Raw genomic sequence first — 13068 nt, 5'->3', positions numbered from 1 at the left:
GGTAAAATAAAACATAAACATGCTGCTTATAGTGAGTGCCTAACACTGTCTGTGCATTCTGCAAGATTGATTGTTAATTCAAGCTATTTAAAAGTAAATGTTACAGCCTACATTTCTATGCCAGAGAGGAACTGTTCAATATTTTGTTTATCAATAGATGATTGTGATCTATTTCCTGCCTTGGTATAGGCTGTGAAATTAAATAGGCTATGATGTTGTGCTTCTATCACACAGCAACACCATGCTGTAGCCTAGTATTGTTGTCAAATATTTAAAATATTCTACCGGTCTATTTAATTTTGAGCATGCTTGAATAAGGGCTGGATGAATGGTAATATTTGTTGTCGGCCTAGGCTATAGTAGCGGAAGTACTGTAAGTCATGTCATGTTCTACACGCCCAGTTATGCGATCTCTTACATACGGCGACTGTATACTTTTTTTTAACATGCTGAGAGAGGCCTGACTTCTGGAATACAGGGGCAATGCATGCACAAGGCCATGCCGATGCATATTAATTAGAAAAACCTGGCTGGAGAATGTGGCTTGATTTGGCATTATACTGAAATTAAATAATCTCCTTGCCATACTCACTCTTTTCTTCCTTCTTGGAAAAAGATCATGTCAATTAACTGTATTTAAATTGAAGTGGTTTAGTGTTACATTTCACCAAGAAGCTGTATGTAATAATAGTAACATTTCAAGAAATCTATTTTACAAAGTCATGTCGACGTTTCACTCTGCAGGTCAGTGGAAACAGTGTTGTAATGACCTGTTGAAGATCGAGGTACCCTCTCCTAGGAAATCCCATTTGGTCACAGCGAAGCAGGGGTCGCTTTACCACGAAATGGGTAACTATTCAATAACACACACTACCATCACATAGGTCTATACACTCACCTACACTTACACAGTTTGAATGATTCTAATATTAGTCTGCAGACCTGCTAGAATTGTCTACATTATTAGACAAATTGGATGCTTTCGCAACTGTAGGGAAATAAGATAGCTCTCAAGGGATTATATTGTTGTCATCAATATTGTAAGTAGTCCTTCTACAACAGCGCAGTAGTGCGACCTCTTAGTTTAGACAATTCACAAAATATCTATTTACTAACTTTCCCCACAAGCTCTAAAGAAGTGAAAATACCGTTGATCACCATTACCACAAATTTCGGGCTTTCAGATAAAGCGTGGGATAAAATAATCCTAAAAACAGGTGAAACTCGCCATATGCCGCCTCCCTCTACCTTTAAGGAAGATGGACTGAACGAAACCTGCTCTGATAGACTGGGATGAAAAACCTGTTTTGAGAGCAAATGACAATACATTTATTTTGTATTACTTGAACCACAACGACAGCATACATAGAAGCACAATGGTGGCATTATCGCCAACACCTGTAATGTATACCACAATGACTCAGATGGATCAAGGCCCTGTTCAGGAATTTGAGAGTGAGACAGAAATGGAGATTGACAGAGAGAGAGAAGAAAAAAAGAGAAAGAGGAGAGAAACCTGATGTGAAAGATGATGGGTAGAGAAGAATGCAGGTAAGAGGAGTTATTTCAAGGAAATGGTCGAGGGAAAATGGATCAACATTTCTTTGTTCCTTCCACATGCCTGAGTTGAACCAGAAGAAAGTGATAATAAATTCGGGGCTATTTGACTTCTTCTCTCCTTTCTTTCACAATAATCCATCGATCATATTGTCCTTTTTTTATACAACTCTACTATACCTCATCACACACTCCCACTCTACTCATCATCCCCTTCCTCTTCCTTCCTTCCTCTCCTCCTTTTCCTCAGTCACTCCATCTTCCCCAGGTGAGAGTGTGGTAATCCAGGATAACTCTGTGACTGCTGAAGTGTGGGCCTGCTCTCCTCTTACTGTAACCACAGGTAGAGTACCACCAACAGTAACAGCCCCACAAACACACACAAACGCGCGCATATATATATATATATATATATATTGATATATAGATATATATATATATATATATATTGATATATATATATATATATATATTGATATATATATATTGATATCAGACAGAGGAAACTGGCAATTCAACTTCAGAACATGAGTCACAGTGGAAGTGTAAATGATGTGCCCGGAACAATACACAATTTTCACCTGCCATGCCAACCAGTCTTGGTATGGCAACCACAGACTTACTAGAATCAAACCACAAAGGGCTAATGCGGTGATTATAGTTGGGACTTGTGCCCATGTGGAATATGTAAGGTAGGGGAACCTGCCAAAGCCAGGCCTCATTAGAACACTCCATTGACACTCCCAAATCATAATGATATGATCGTAATGTTTCTTCAACTGTCTGATCTGTCAGCCTAGCAGATTGACACTAATCTCTAGAATATTACTACCGCTCTGTGAGACAGCTACTGCACTGGGCAGGTTCATAGTTCAGTTTGAGTTCTACTGTAGGCTTGTGTTCTTCCCTGCTAGTCCTGGAGAGCTTTTATTTCAGCCCAGCGGTAATACCCCTGATTCAGCTAATCAAAGTATTGGTGATCAGCTGAATCAGTTGGTATAGAACATTGGCCCGTAAACTGGCGCACACTTTTGACCCGCGTTGAACCAGGTCAGGTCAGTAGCAGCTGTGGTTTCCTACAGTCATCTGACAGGAACCATAACAAATAGGTCTACGGTCGACAAACCCGAGACACACTGTCCCTGGGAGACGATGTACAACATCAAACGTCAACTGTTCTGGTTGGCAGCGTGTTTGACTCACTCAGTCATGGTAAACACTAATTAAGCCAGGGCATAATCCAAGTCAATGTGCCAAACGCTCCAAATATCTCACTGATGGATAGCTGATGGATGTTTATAGAGAAAAGCCAGGGTTGGGTCAAAATGGTTACCAAGTCTTAATTATGTCATAGCGTCTGTTGCGTTGGCGTGTTATACAGGAGTTGATGTAGTGCATACGAGTCCATTGTTGTACCCGACAATGGATGGCTGTGTAGGCTGTGCCTTCTTTATATTGCATCATGGATTTCAACAGTGTCATATGGTACCTTATTGTTATGATGGATTAAAGTAAACATGTACAAATATTGTAGTCGATACACTTCTTAATTCCTTAATCCTGATCCAATCACATTAACTATAGTTCTGAGCTTTGTTTTACTTGTCTCTCATCTGATTATTTATGTACAACAAGGTACCACACATTACCCCTGAGATGTGACATCGACCTTGCCTATCTGGCAAGTTGCTTGGCATATTGGCTGTTTCTCAACATCAGTAATCACTGTAACTGGGGGAGTCAAAAGAATGCTGCTGATCTGAAAATAATAGACAGGTTCTCCACTGTGTGTGGTAGCAGTTGTGTTGCGCAACGTTCCCATGAAGCCGTTTGGCGAGGTATGTGTTGGGCAGAGTGGGGGTGTTGTGTGAGTGAGTGCTTGTACGGAGTGTTTTTGGAGTTGGAGGATTTTTGAGATTGCTGTGCTATTCTTAGCCGGATTTAGAGCTCTCAACACTTAGAAATCCTAAATCATTTAGTAGAATTGAAACGCCACCACTTTCTGAAGTAGAATTTTTAACGAGTCAGCAGACATTCAAATGATCTTTCTGCGTCGCTCAGAGGAGGTTATAGGAAATGGGTGCTAAATTTGTACTATCACTAAATATGATCATATTTATTTAACAGTTTATAAGACAGGTGACATCTAATAGAAAGCTGTTTATCATTTTATTGTTACTATATTTAGAAAGGGCTTGAAATGACTGAAATTCTATTGCCCCGCTTTCTTTGAATAGGAAAAAAATCATGTTCAGTTCCTTCAGAAAGTATTCACACCACTTGACTCTTTCCACATTTTGCTGTGTTACAGCCTGAATTTAAAATTGATCAAATTTAGATGTTTTTGTCACTGGCCTACACACAATACCTCATAAAGTCAAAGTGGAATTATGTTTTTAGATTTTTTTTACAAATTAATTAAAACTGAAAAGCTGAAATGCTTTCAGTCAATAAGTGTTCAGCCCCTTTGTTATGGGAAGCCGAAAAAAGTTAGAGTAAAAATGTGCTTGCCAACTCAAATAATAAGTTGCATGGACTCGCTCTGTGTTCAATAATAGTCTCTTCAGCGTCTCATCCCGTCAGCGGGATCAAAATCCAGCGAAAAATCATATCGCCAATTAGCATAAAAAAAAATCATAATTGAAAAAAATAAAAAATAATATATATATTTTTTTTTTATAGATACACCTCTCCTGAATCGACCCACGTCGTCCGATTTCAAAAAGGTTTTACAGGAAAAGCAAATCATTAGATTATGTTAGATGAGTCCATCGTAAAAAGCAGCAACATAGCCATTTTCCGACCAACCACTTGCATCACATATAACCAAAAAACAGCTAAATGCAGCACTAACCTTTTACAAACTTCATCAGATGACACACCTAAGACATCATGTTACACAATGCATGCATTCTTTTGTTCAATAAAGGTCATATTTATATATAAAAACAGCATTTTACATCGGTGTCTGACGTTGACTAACGAATTTCCCCTCAAATGCGTCCCGGGAAACAATGCTACAATTCCCTAAATTACTATCCTATAACGATTTTTTAAATTTATATTGTCAATCTAACATTTATAGATGAATATCTCTTGAGAACACCTGTCATACCAGATTTTAAATTAACTTTACTGGGTAATCACACTTTGCGATAAAAGGAGATGCGATACTCAGAAAATGAGCTAATATACAGAGCTCGGCACCATCTTGGAACAATCGCATGTCACATCTCATCTTGTATAATATTGTCAATAATCGCCTACCTTTTAGTTGTCTTCATCAGAAAGAATCCCAGGTCCACAACAGATGTATTTTTGGTCGAAAAAGTCCATACTTCACGTTCCATTAGCCTGCTGTTGGTAGCGCGTCCTTGGGCTCTCTCCAAATTCTCCGATGTGCGCAGGGCTGAAGTTTCGGATAAAATGATTCTCCCGCCTGTAGGTTCGTTCAAACATGTCAAACGTTGTAAAACATTAATCTTCAGGGCCTGTAACACCAAGAGAGCCAATAAGATTCGAGGGGGATGATTTAATTGTCTTTCAAACCGTTTCCAAAGGTGGGGGTAGACATGGCCGCCGGCGTCATAATGGTGATGGCCCATCCCCTGTGACCAATTTCCAATGAGTCTCATTCACTGAGTTTCGACTGTATAAGGCTCAAACCACTGTGAAAAGACTGGCGACATCTAGTGGAAGCAATAGGAAGTGCTCACTGAACCATGGTTAACGGTGTGATTTATAGGGAAAGATGAGAAGTCGAGTCCACAATTCTGAATTCCACTTCCTGTTTCAATCGGTCTCGGGGTTTTGACTGCCATTTGAGTTCTGTTATACTCACAGACACCATTCAAACAGTTTTAGAAACTTTAGGGTGTTTTCTATCCATATATAATAAGTATATGCATGCCCTAGCTTCTGAGTTTGATTAGTAGGCCGTTGAAAATGGGAACGATTTTTTTTCAAAATGCGCTGTGGCGCCCCCTATCCTAGGGTATCCTCAAGAGGACTTTAACATAATTTTTTAATGACTACCTCATCTCTGCCCTCAAACATACAATTATCTGTAAGATCCCTCAGGCAAGCACTGAATTTCAGAAACAGATTCAACCACAAAGACAAGGGAGGTTTTCCAATGTCACGCAAAGGGCACCTATTGGTAGATGGGTAAAACATTTTAAAAAGCATACATTATATATCCCTTTGAGCATGGTGACGTTATTAATTACACTTTGGATAGGGTATCAATACACACAGTCACTACAAAGATACAGGCATCCTTCCTAACTGAGTTACCCGGAGAGGAAGGAAACCGCTCAGGGATTTCACAATGAAACCAATGGGGACTTTAAAACAGTTAGAGTTTAGCGGCTGTGATAGAAAACTTACGATGGATCAAAAACATTGCAGTTACTCCACAATACTAACCTAATTGACAGAGTGAAAAGAAGGAAGCCTGTACAGAATAACAATATTCCAAAACATGCATCCTGCTTGCAACAAGGAACTAAAGTAATACTGCAAAAAATGTTTGCAAAGCAATTATCTTTTTGTCCTGAATACAAAATGTTATGTTTGGGGCAAATCCAATAAAACACATTACTGGGTACCGCTCTCCATATTTTCAAACATGGTGGTGGCTGCATCGTGTTATGGGTATGCTTATAATCGTTGAGGACTGGGGAGTTTTTCAAGATAAAAAATAAACGGAATAGAGGTAAGCACAGGCATAATCCTAGAGGAAAACCTAGTTGCTGCTTTCCACCAGACACTGGGAGACGAATTCACCTTTCAGCAGGACAATAACTTAAACACAATGCCAAATCTACACTAGAGTTGTTTACCAAGATGACATTGAATGTTCCTGAGTGGCCGAGTTACAGTTTTGACTTAAATCTACTTGAACATCTCTGGAAAGACATAAAAATGGTTTTCTAGCAATGATCAACAACCAATTTGACAGAGCTTGAATAATTTTGAAAAGAATAATGGGCAAATGTTGCACAATCCAAATGTAGAAAGCTCTTAGAGACTTACCCAGAAAGACTCACAGCTGTAATCTACTTCTACAAAGTATTGACTCAGGGGTGTGAATACTTATGGAAATTAGATATTTCTGTATTTCATTTTTATTACACTCGTTGAGAAAAAAATCAATTTGATCCATTTTGAATTCAGGTTGTAACACAACAAAATGTGGAACACGTCAAGGGGTAGGAATAGTTTCTGAAGGGAGTGTATGTTTACATTTTTTTTTTTTCATAATATTTGTACTATGTATTTGAGCTTGTGTCCTCAAGGGAGTACACCTCAGCAATGTATAACTATTTTTACCAGAAAGGGGAGTTCCAAAACTTTCTAGAACTATGCTACTAGTCTACTTAGGCAAAAATCTAAATTTTGAAGATACGTTCAAGATTTTAACGTCAGACAGAGATGTTTAGCCTTCTGTTTGTGTTATTCTTTCTTACATGTTTTTGAATATTGGCGTGCAGCCACCCTCAGAGCTGCAACGCTATTGTGATAAAGCATGAATCTGTACTCTCCACAGGGCTGGCGTTATGGGTGGGCCTTGGGGGTCCTGGCCCGCCCTACCATACCTCCTGCCTGTCCAAATAAAATATTTTAATATTGATAATTTATTTGTCCGAGATGCGCACCGACAGAAAGGCGCATCAATCTCTGATAAAGCATCTGAGCGAACAAAACAGCGCCCATGTATCTGATTCTGTCTGGCCCAAAAAAGTATGGCAATGTGCGCACCTAGGCGGATCCCGTGAAAATAAATTGTCCCTCCAATCGACGTCAAATGCTCGTGCAACTGATTTGTTATGGCACCAGCCCTGACTCTCTGTGAAGACCCTTCACAGGTCCCCTTTGGCACGTGCAGCTAGATGAATCAGTTGGCCATCCAATAGTTCTTCTCGATGGTATAACCGTACTGTTACACATTAAATGGAGTAGAATAATAGGATTTTGATCATTTGTTGTTATAATGGATGTCTTTCTCTTTGTCTTTCTCTCTCTATCTATATATATTAATACCTGTGCTACCGGTATAGTTGAAGGACCCTCCATGATTGCCAGGTTATCCCAGTCAAGGGGACCAACATCAGGCAACTGCATCATCCAGGACAGGATCCACCTCTTACCAAACTCCAGCACCCCTCCACCCCCCAATTGTACTCCTGCTCTTGGGAGTGATGTGCAGTGACACCCACCTCTCCCATGACACAGTGTCTCTGTACTGTACCTATCCCTGTCCTATAATAGCACGAAACAGCCACAAGACCAAGCCACTCCTCTCCAGGAACACATACAGGAACGCCACAAATTGGGGGCTGCAATCACACACTTTTGCTAATTGTAGCATTCCACACTCTTGAGTTATTCTGGTAATGCAGCCTTGACCTTTTCTAGTCCAGACTCAATGTTTTATAGGACACTTGGCTCTTCTCTTTACTTGTCTGAAGTCCAAACCCAATCGGCTCTTAAATGCAGTTAATTGATTTTAAAGGGTAAAAATATGTTGGTATGATTTTGGTACTTAGTCTTACTTTTAATCTTTAGCCTTCTCTCTTCCTATTTATCCAGCAGCAGCATACCACCCTGCATCCCACTGCTGGCTTGCTTCTTAAGCTAAGCAGGGTTGGTCCTGGTCAGCCCCTGGATGGGAGACCAGATGCTGCTGGGAGTGGTGTTGGAGGGCCAGTAGGAGGCACTCTTTCCTCTGGTCTAAAAAATATCCAATACCCCAGGGCTGTGATTGGGGACTCTGCCCTGTGTAGGGTGCCGTCTTTTGGATGGGACGTTAAACGGGTGTCCTGACTCTGAGGTCATTAAAGATCCCATTGCACTTATCGTAAGAGTAGGGGTGTTAACCCCGGTGTCCTGGCTAAATTCCCAATCTGGTCCTCATACCATCACGGCCACCTAATCATCCCCAGCTTACAATTGGCTCATTCATCCCCCTCCTCTCCCCTGTAACTATTCCCCAGGTCGTTGCTGTAAATGAGAATGTGTTCTCAGTCAACTTACCTAGTAAAATAAATACATTTAAATGAGACCGTTTTGTTTCTGACACAAAAATTGAGGATAAGATAATCAGTATGATTGCAATGCGGAGCATGTAACTCAAACTTGAGGATGGCAATAAAAACCTAAAACCCTTTATTTGTATGTCTCCCGGTCATGATTGTTGTCATGAACTGTCATCTCCGTCAGTGGCGTGTCAACTCTGTCATTGATGGCTACCCAAATTGTTTTCAATATTCACTGTTCTCCAGTTCATGCATAAACTAATTAAGGACCAGTTCAGTCAAAACGTGATTTTCATGTGCTTTATATATACAGTACCAGTCAGAGGTTTGGACAAGAGTGTGCAAAGCTGTCATCAAGGCAAAGGGTGGCTACTTTGAAGAATCTCAAATATAAAATATATTTCGAAATGTTTAACACTTTTTTGGTTACTACATGATTCCATATGTGTTATTTCATAGTTTTGATGTCTTCACTGTTATTCTACAATGTAGAAAATAGTAAAAATAAAGAAAAACCCTGGAATGAGTAGGTGTGTCAACTTGACTGGTACTGTATTTCATAACTATGACGTTGGAATAATACTGTGGAATTGTGAAAATGATAATGCCCTTTTAGTGTAAGAGCTGTCTGAAAATACCGCCTGAAATTTCAACCTGTTTTTGTGGGATGGAGATTTGGCCTGCCTGGTGACGTTAATAGACTAATAAGAAAGAGTTTCAAACCTCTCTGCCAATAACAGCAAATATTCCGTTATCTCCTACTCACTCAGAACACTCCCAGACAGTCCTGCCAAAATTCTTGCCGGAGAAAAGCAATTTGTTTATTTTAATTGAAAACAATCACTAATGGACTTCATTGTTACCTGGAAATTATTTGATACTGAGGATAAAAAGGCTGCATTGGATCTTTAAAGTATTTACTGTGCTAGACCTAGGGATACTCTTTGCTATATACAGTGCAATCGGAAAGTATTCAGACCCCTTCACTTTTTCCGTACAGCTCCGAGACAGGATTGTGTCGAGGCACAGATCTGGGGGATGGTACCAAAAAATGTCTGCAGCATTGAAGGTCCCCAAGAACACATTGCCCTGTATCATTCTTAATTGTAAGAAGTTTGGAGACACCAAGAGACTTCCTAGAGCTGGCCGTCCGGCCAAATTGAGCAATCGGGGGAAAAGGGTCTTGGTCAGGGAGGTGACCAAGAACCCGATGGACACTCTGACAGAGCCTTCGAGGTGGGAGAGCCATCCAGAAGGACAACCATCTCTGCAGCGCTCCACCAATCAGGCCTTTATAGTAGTGTGGCCAGATAGAAGCCACTCCTCAGTAAAAGGCACAAGACAGCCTGCATGGAATTTGCCTAAAGGCACCTAAAGAACATGAAAAACAAGATTGAACTCTTTGGCCTGAATGCCAAGTGTCACGTCTGGCGGAAACCAGGCACCACTCATCACCTGGCCAATACCATCACTACGGTGAAACATGGTAATGGCAGCATTATATTGTGGGGATATTTTTCAGGATCGAGGGCAAAGTACACAGATCCTTGATGAAAACCTGCTCAGGACCTCAGACTGGGACTAAGATTCACCTTCCAACAGGAAAATGACCCTAAGCACACAGCCAAGACAATGCAAGAGTGGCTTTGGGACAAGTCTCTGAATGTCCTTGAGTGGTCCGGCCAGAGCCCGGACGTGATCTCTGGAGAGACGCTCCCAATGCAACCTGACCAAGCTTGAGAGGATCTGCAGAGAAGAATGGGAGACCCTCCCCAAATACAGATGTGCCAAGCTTGTAGTGTTATACCCAAGAAGACTTGAGGCTGTAATTGCTGCCAAAGGTGCTTCAACAAAGTACTGAGTAAAGGGTCTGAATATATGCAAACATTTCTAAAAACCTGTTTTTGCTTTGTCATTATGGGAATGTGTAGATGTATTATTTATTTATTTATTTTTGTCCATTTTAGAAGAAGGCTGTAACATAACAAAATGTGGAACAATTGAAGGGGTCTGAGTACTTTCCGAAAGCACTGTACCTGTTGTTAGTGGTATCATAGTGGTTATGAAATTAGCTCTGGAGCATTATATAGTGATAAAAAAAAGAGACATTTGGAGATTTGCTTTACATATTTGAACATTGTTAGAATTAAACAATCAAGGCCTTTAAACACTTGTTGGACAATACAACAAAATCCCTTTTATCGAGTCTTACAGAGTTGACATAATTCCAGTTAAGTGCATTTTAATGTAAAGCTTTTTTTATTAACTTGTTGCTCCTTTACATGATGTGGTAGCTGATACTTTTGTCAATAAAAATGTCAATAAATAAAATGCAAATATTTCACATTTTGTTAATATTATGGGGAAATGTGGTTTTTGTCCCGGCTTTCAAGAACGTCTATAGTCTAACATTGCGTGTATGTCAGTTGTTTGGGAGTGTGTTTATGTGATTGGCATAAGTGTTCTAGGAGGCAGGTTAACCTGTTATTCCTGCTAAAACTGTAAAGTCCTGGGGTGGGGGCTGTGGGATTATTTAAGATACTCTTTGAATAGTTAAGGTTTCAGATGTTATCTTAAGTTGGGCAGGGACTCTGCTGTCCTAGATTCAGGGGGAAGCTGGTTCCACCATTGGGGTGCTAGGGCAGCGAAGAGCTTGGGCTGAGCAGGAGCTTCCCTCCCGTAGGGGTGGGAGGGCCAAGAATCCAGAGGTGGAAGAACAGAGTGCTAGGGTTGGGGTGTAGTGTGTGAGCACAGCCAGAATGTAGGGAGGGGCAGTTCCTCTCGCTGCTCCGTAGGAAAGTACCATGGTCTTGCAGTGGATGCGAGCTTCAACTGGAAGCCAGTGGAGTGGGCGGAGGAGCTCGGTGACATGGGCTGGAATTTTCACAATGTTTGATATCTGAAACTGGTGCACCTTAATATGACAGCATAATTAATATGGATAGACATGGGATTGACTATGAACCGGTCTGTCTTCTTGCAGTCAGAGGACTGTGTGTACATCTGTGATGCTGTTTGGTGGTATTGCTCAGTAAGACTTACTGGCAATGATGATGTTATGTGCCTAGACCTTTCTTCAAGTAATAAGGCTACCCACTTGTTTGTGTGTGAGTGCACAACTACACATGTACAGTTGAAGTTGGAAGTTTACATACACTTAGGTTGGAGTCATTAAAACTTATTTTTCAACCACAACAGCTTGGAAAATTACAGAAAATGATGTCATGGCTTTAGAAGCTTCTGATAGGCTAATTGACATCACTTGAGTCAATTTGAGGTGTATCTGTGGATGTATTTCATGGCCTACCTTCAAACGCAGTGCCTCTTTGCTTGACATCATGGGAAAATCAAAAGAAATCAGCCAAGACCTCAGAAAAAATATTGTAGACCTCCACAAGTCTGGTTCATCCTTGGGAGCAATTTACAAAACGCCTGAATGTACCACGTTCATCTGTACAAACAATAGTACGCAAGTATAAACACCATGGGACCATGCAGCCGTCATACCGCTCAAGAAGGAGATGCGTTCTGTCTCCTAGAGACGAACGTACTTTGGTGCGAAAAGTGCAAATCAAAACCAGAACAACAGCAAAGGACCTTGTGAAGATTCTGGAGGAAACGGGTACAAAAGTATCTATAGCCACAGTAAAACGAGTCCGATATCGACATAACCTGAAAGGCCGCTCAGCAAGGAAGAAGCCACAGCTCCAAAACCGCCATCAAAAAGCCAGACTACGGTTTGCACAGAATATGTGTACATGTAATGTAATCAATAACGTATTGTATGGTAACATGAATAAGTATATTTCAAGCTTGAATCCAACATGAATTGGGAATGAATTGAACATCACCAAATGCATCATAAAACAAATATTGCGCCTATTTAATGCAAACCTTCAATGCAAATACATCAGAAAGCAGCATACAACTGAGCTAAACGTTCGGAAATGACAAGTTCACTTTCTCATTCATAGCCTAAAAATGCATATCAAGTGCAAGTGCTCTGTTAACTCACACCTGATGGATGGGGGGTAATTTTGGACGTCTTCTTCTGCGGATCGCTAAAGTGTAATGATTATGATCCCACTTCCTCAATTCAAATATTATGGCGACACTATACCAAAGATGGTTTAGAAACTTGGGAACCAAGCTCGAGTTATCAGTGTAGCCAGTTATAGCCCTCACTTGTTGAAATATCTTCACACCTAGAAAAAAAACTCCAGGCTTCCATCATCTGCCAATTTTTATATACACTGTATATAATATATATTGTGGCAGACCAGGGGGTTTGGTCAAGACGTTTACCCGTATCAGACACGGACAGAGAAGGATTAGCTCAGTTTCAAGGGTGTTTATTTAAATAATAGATCAAAAAAGAAAAGCATAGGTCTCCCCTATGAGACCCTCTCCGGGATGCCGTTTTCTGGTATTCCGGGTCTGGCTGTATCCTGTCGGGCACAAAGCTGAACTC

The 13068-nt window shown here is 40.6% G+C and overlaps 1 protein-coding gene across 1 annotated transcript in view; it reads left to right on the top strand.

Moving 5' to 3' along the window:
* LOC106563136 (rhotekin) overlaps positions 1-8730 on the top strand; it is a 43248-nt gene extending 34518 nt beyond the window's left edge. Inside the window, exons 11-13 of the mRNA XM_014128387.3 lie at positions 745-849; positions 1808-1900; positions 7620-8730. Of these exons, the coding sequence (XP_013983862.1) occupies positions 745-849; positions 1808-1900; positions 7620-7771 (350 nt within the window). The 3' untranslated portion in view covers positions 7772-8730. The remainder of the gene's footprint in view (positions 1-744; positions 850-1807; positions 1901-7619) is intronic.
* Positions 8731-13068: the final 4338 nt, after the last annotated feature.

The sequence above is a fragment of the Salmo salar genome, chromosome 11, assembly GCF_965601325.2.
Source record: "Salmo salar chromosome 11, fSalSal1, whole genome shotgun sequence".
Classification (NCBI taxonomy): domain Eukaryota; kingdom Metazoa; phylum Chordata; class Actinopteri; order Salmoniformes; family Salmonidae; genus Salmo; species Salmo salar.
This window is presented reverse-complemented; position numbering and strand designations above follow the sequence as displayed.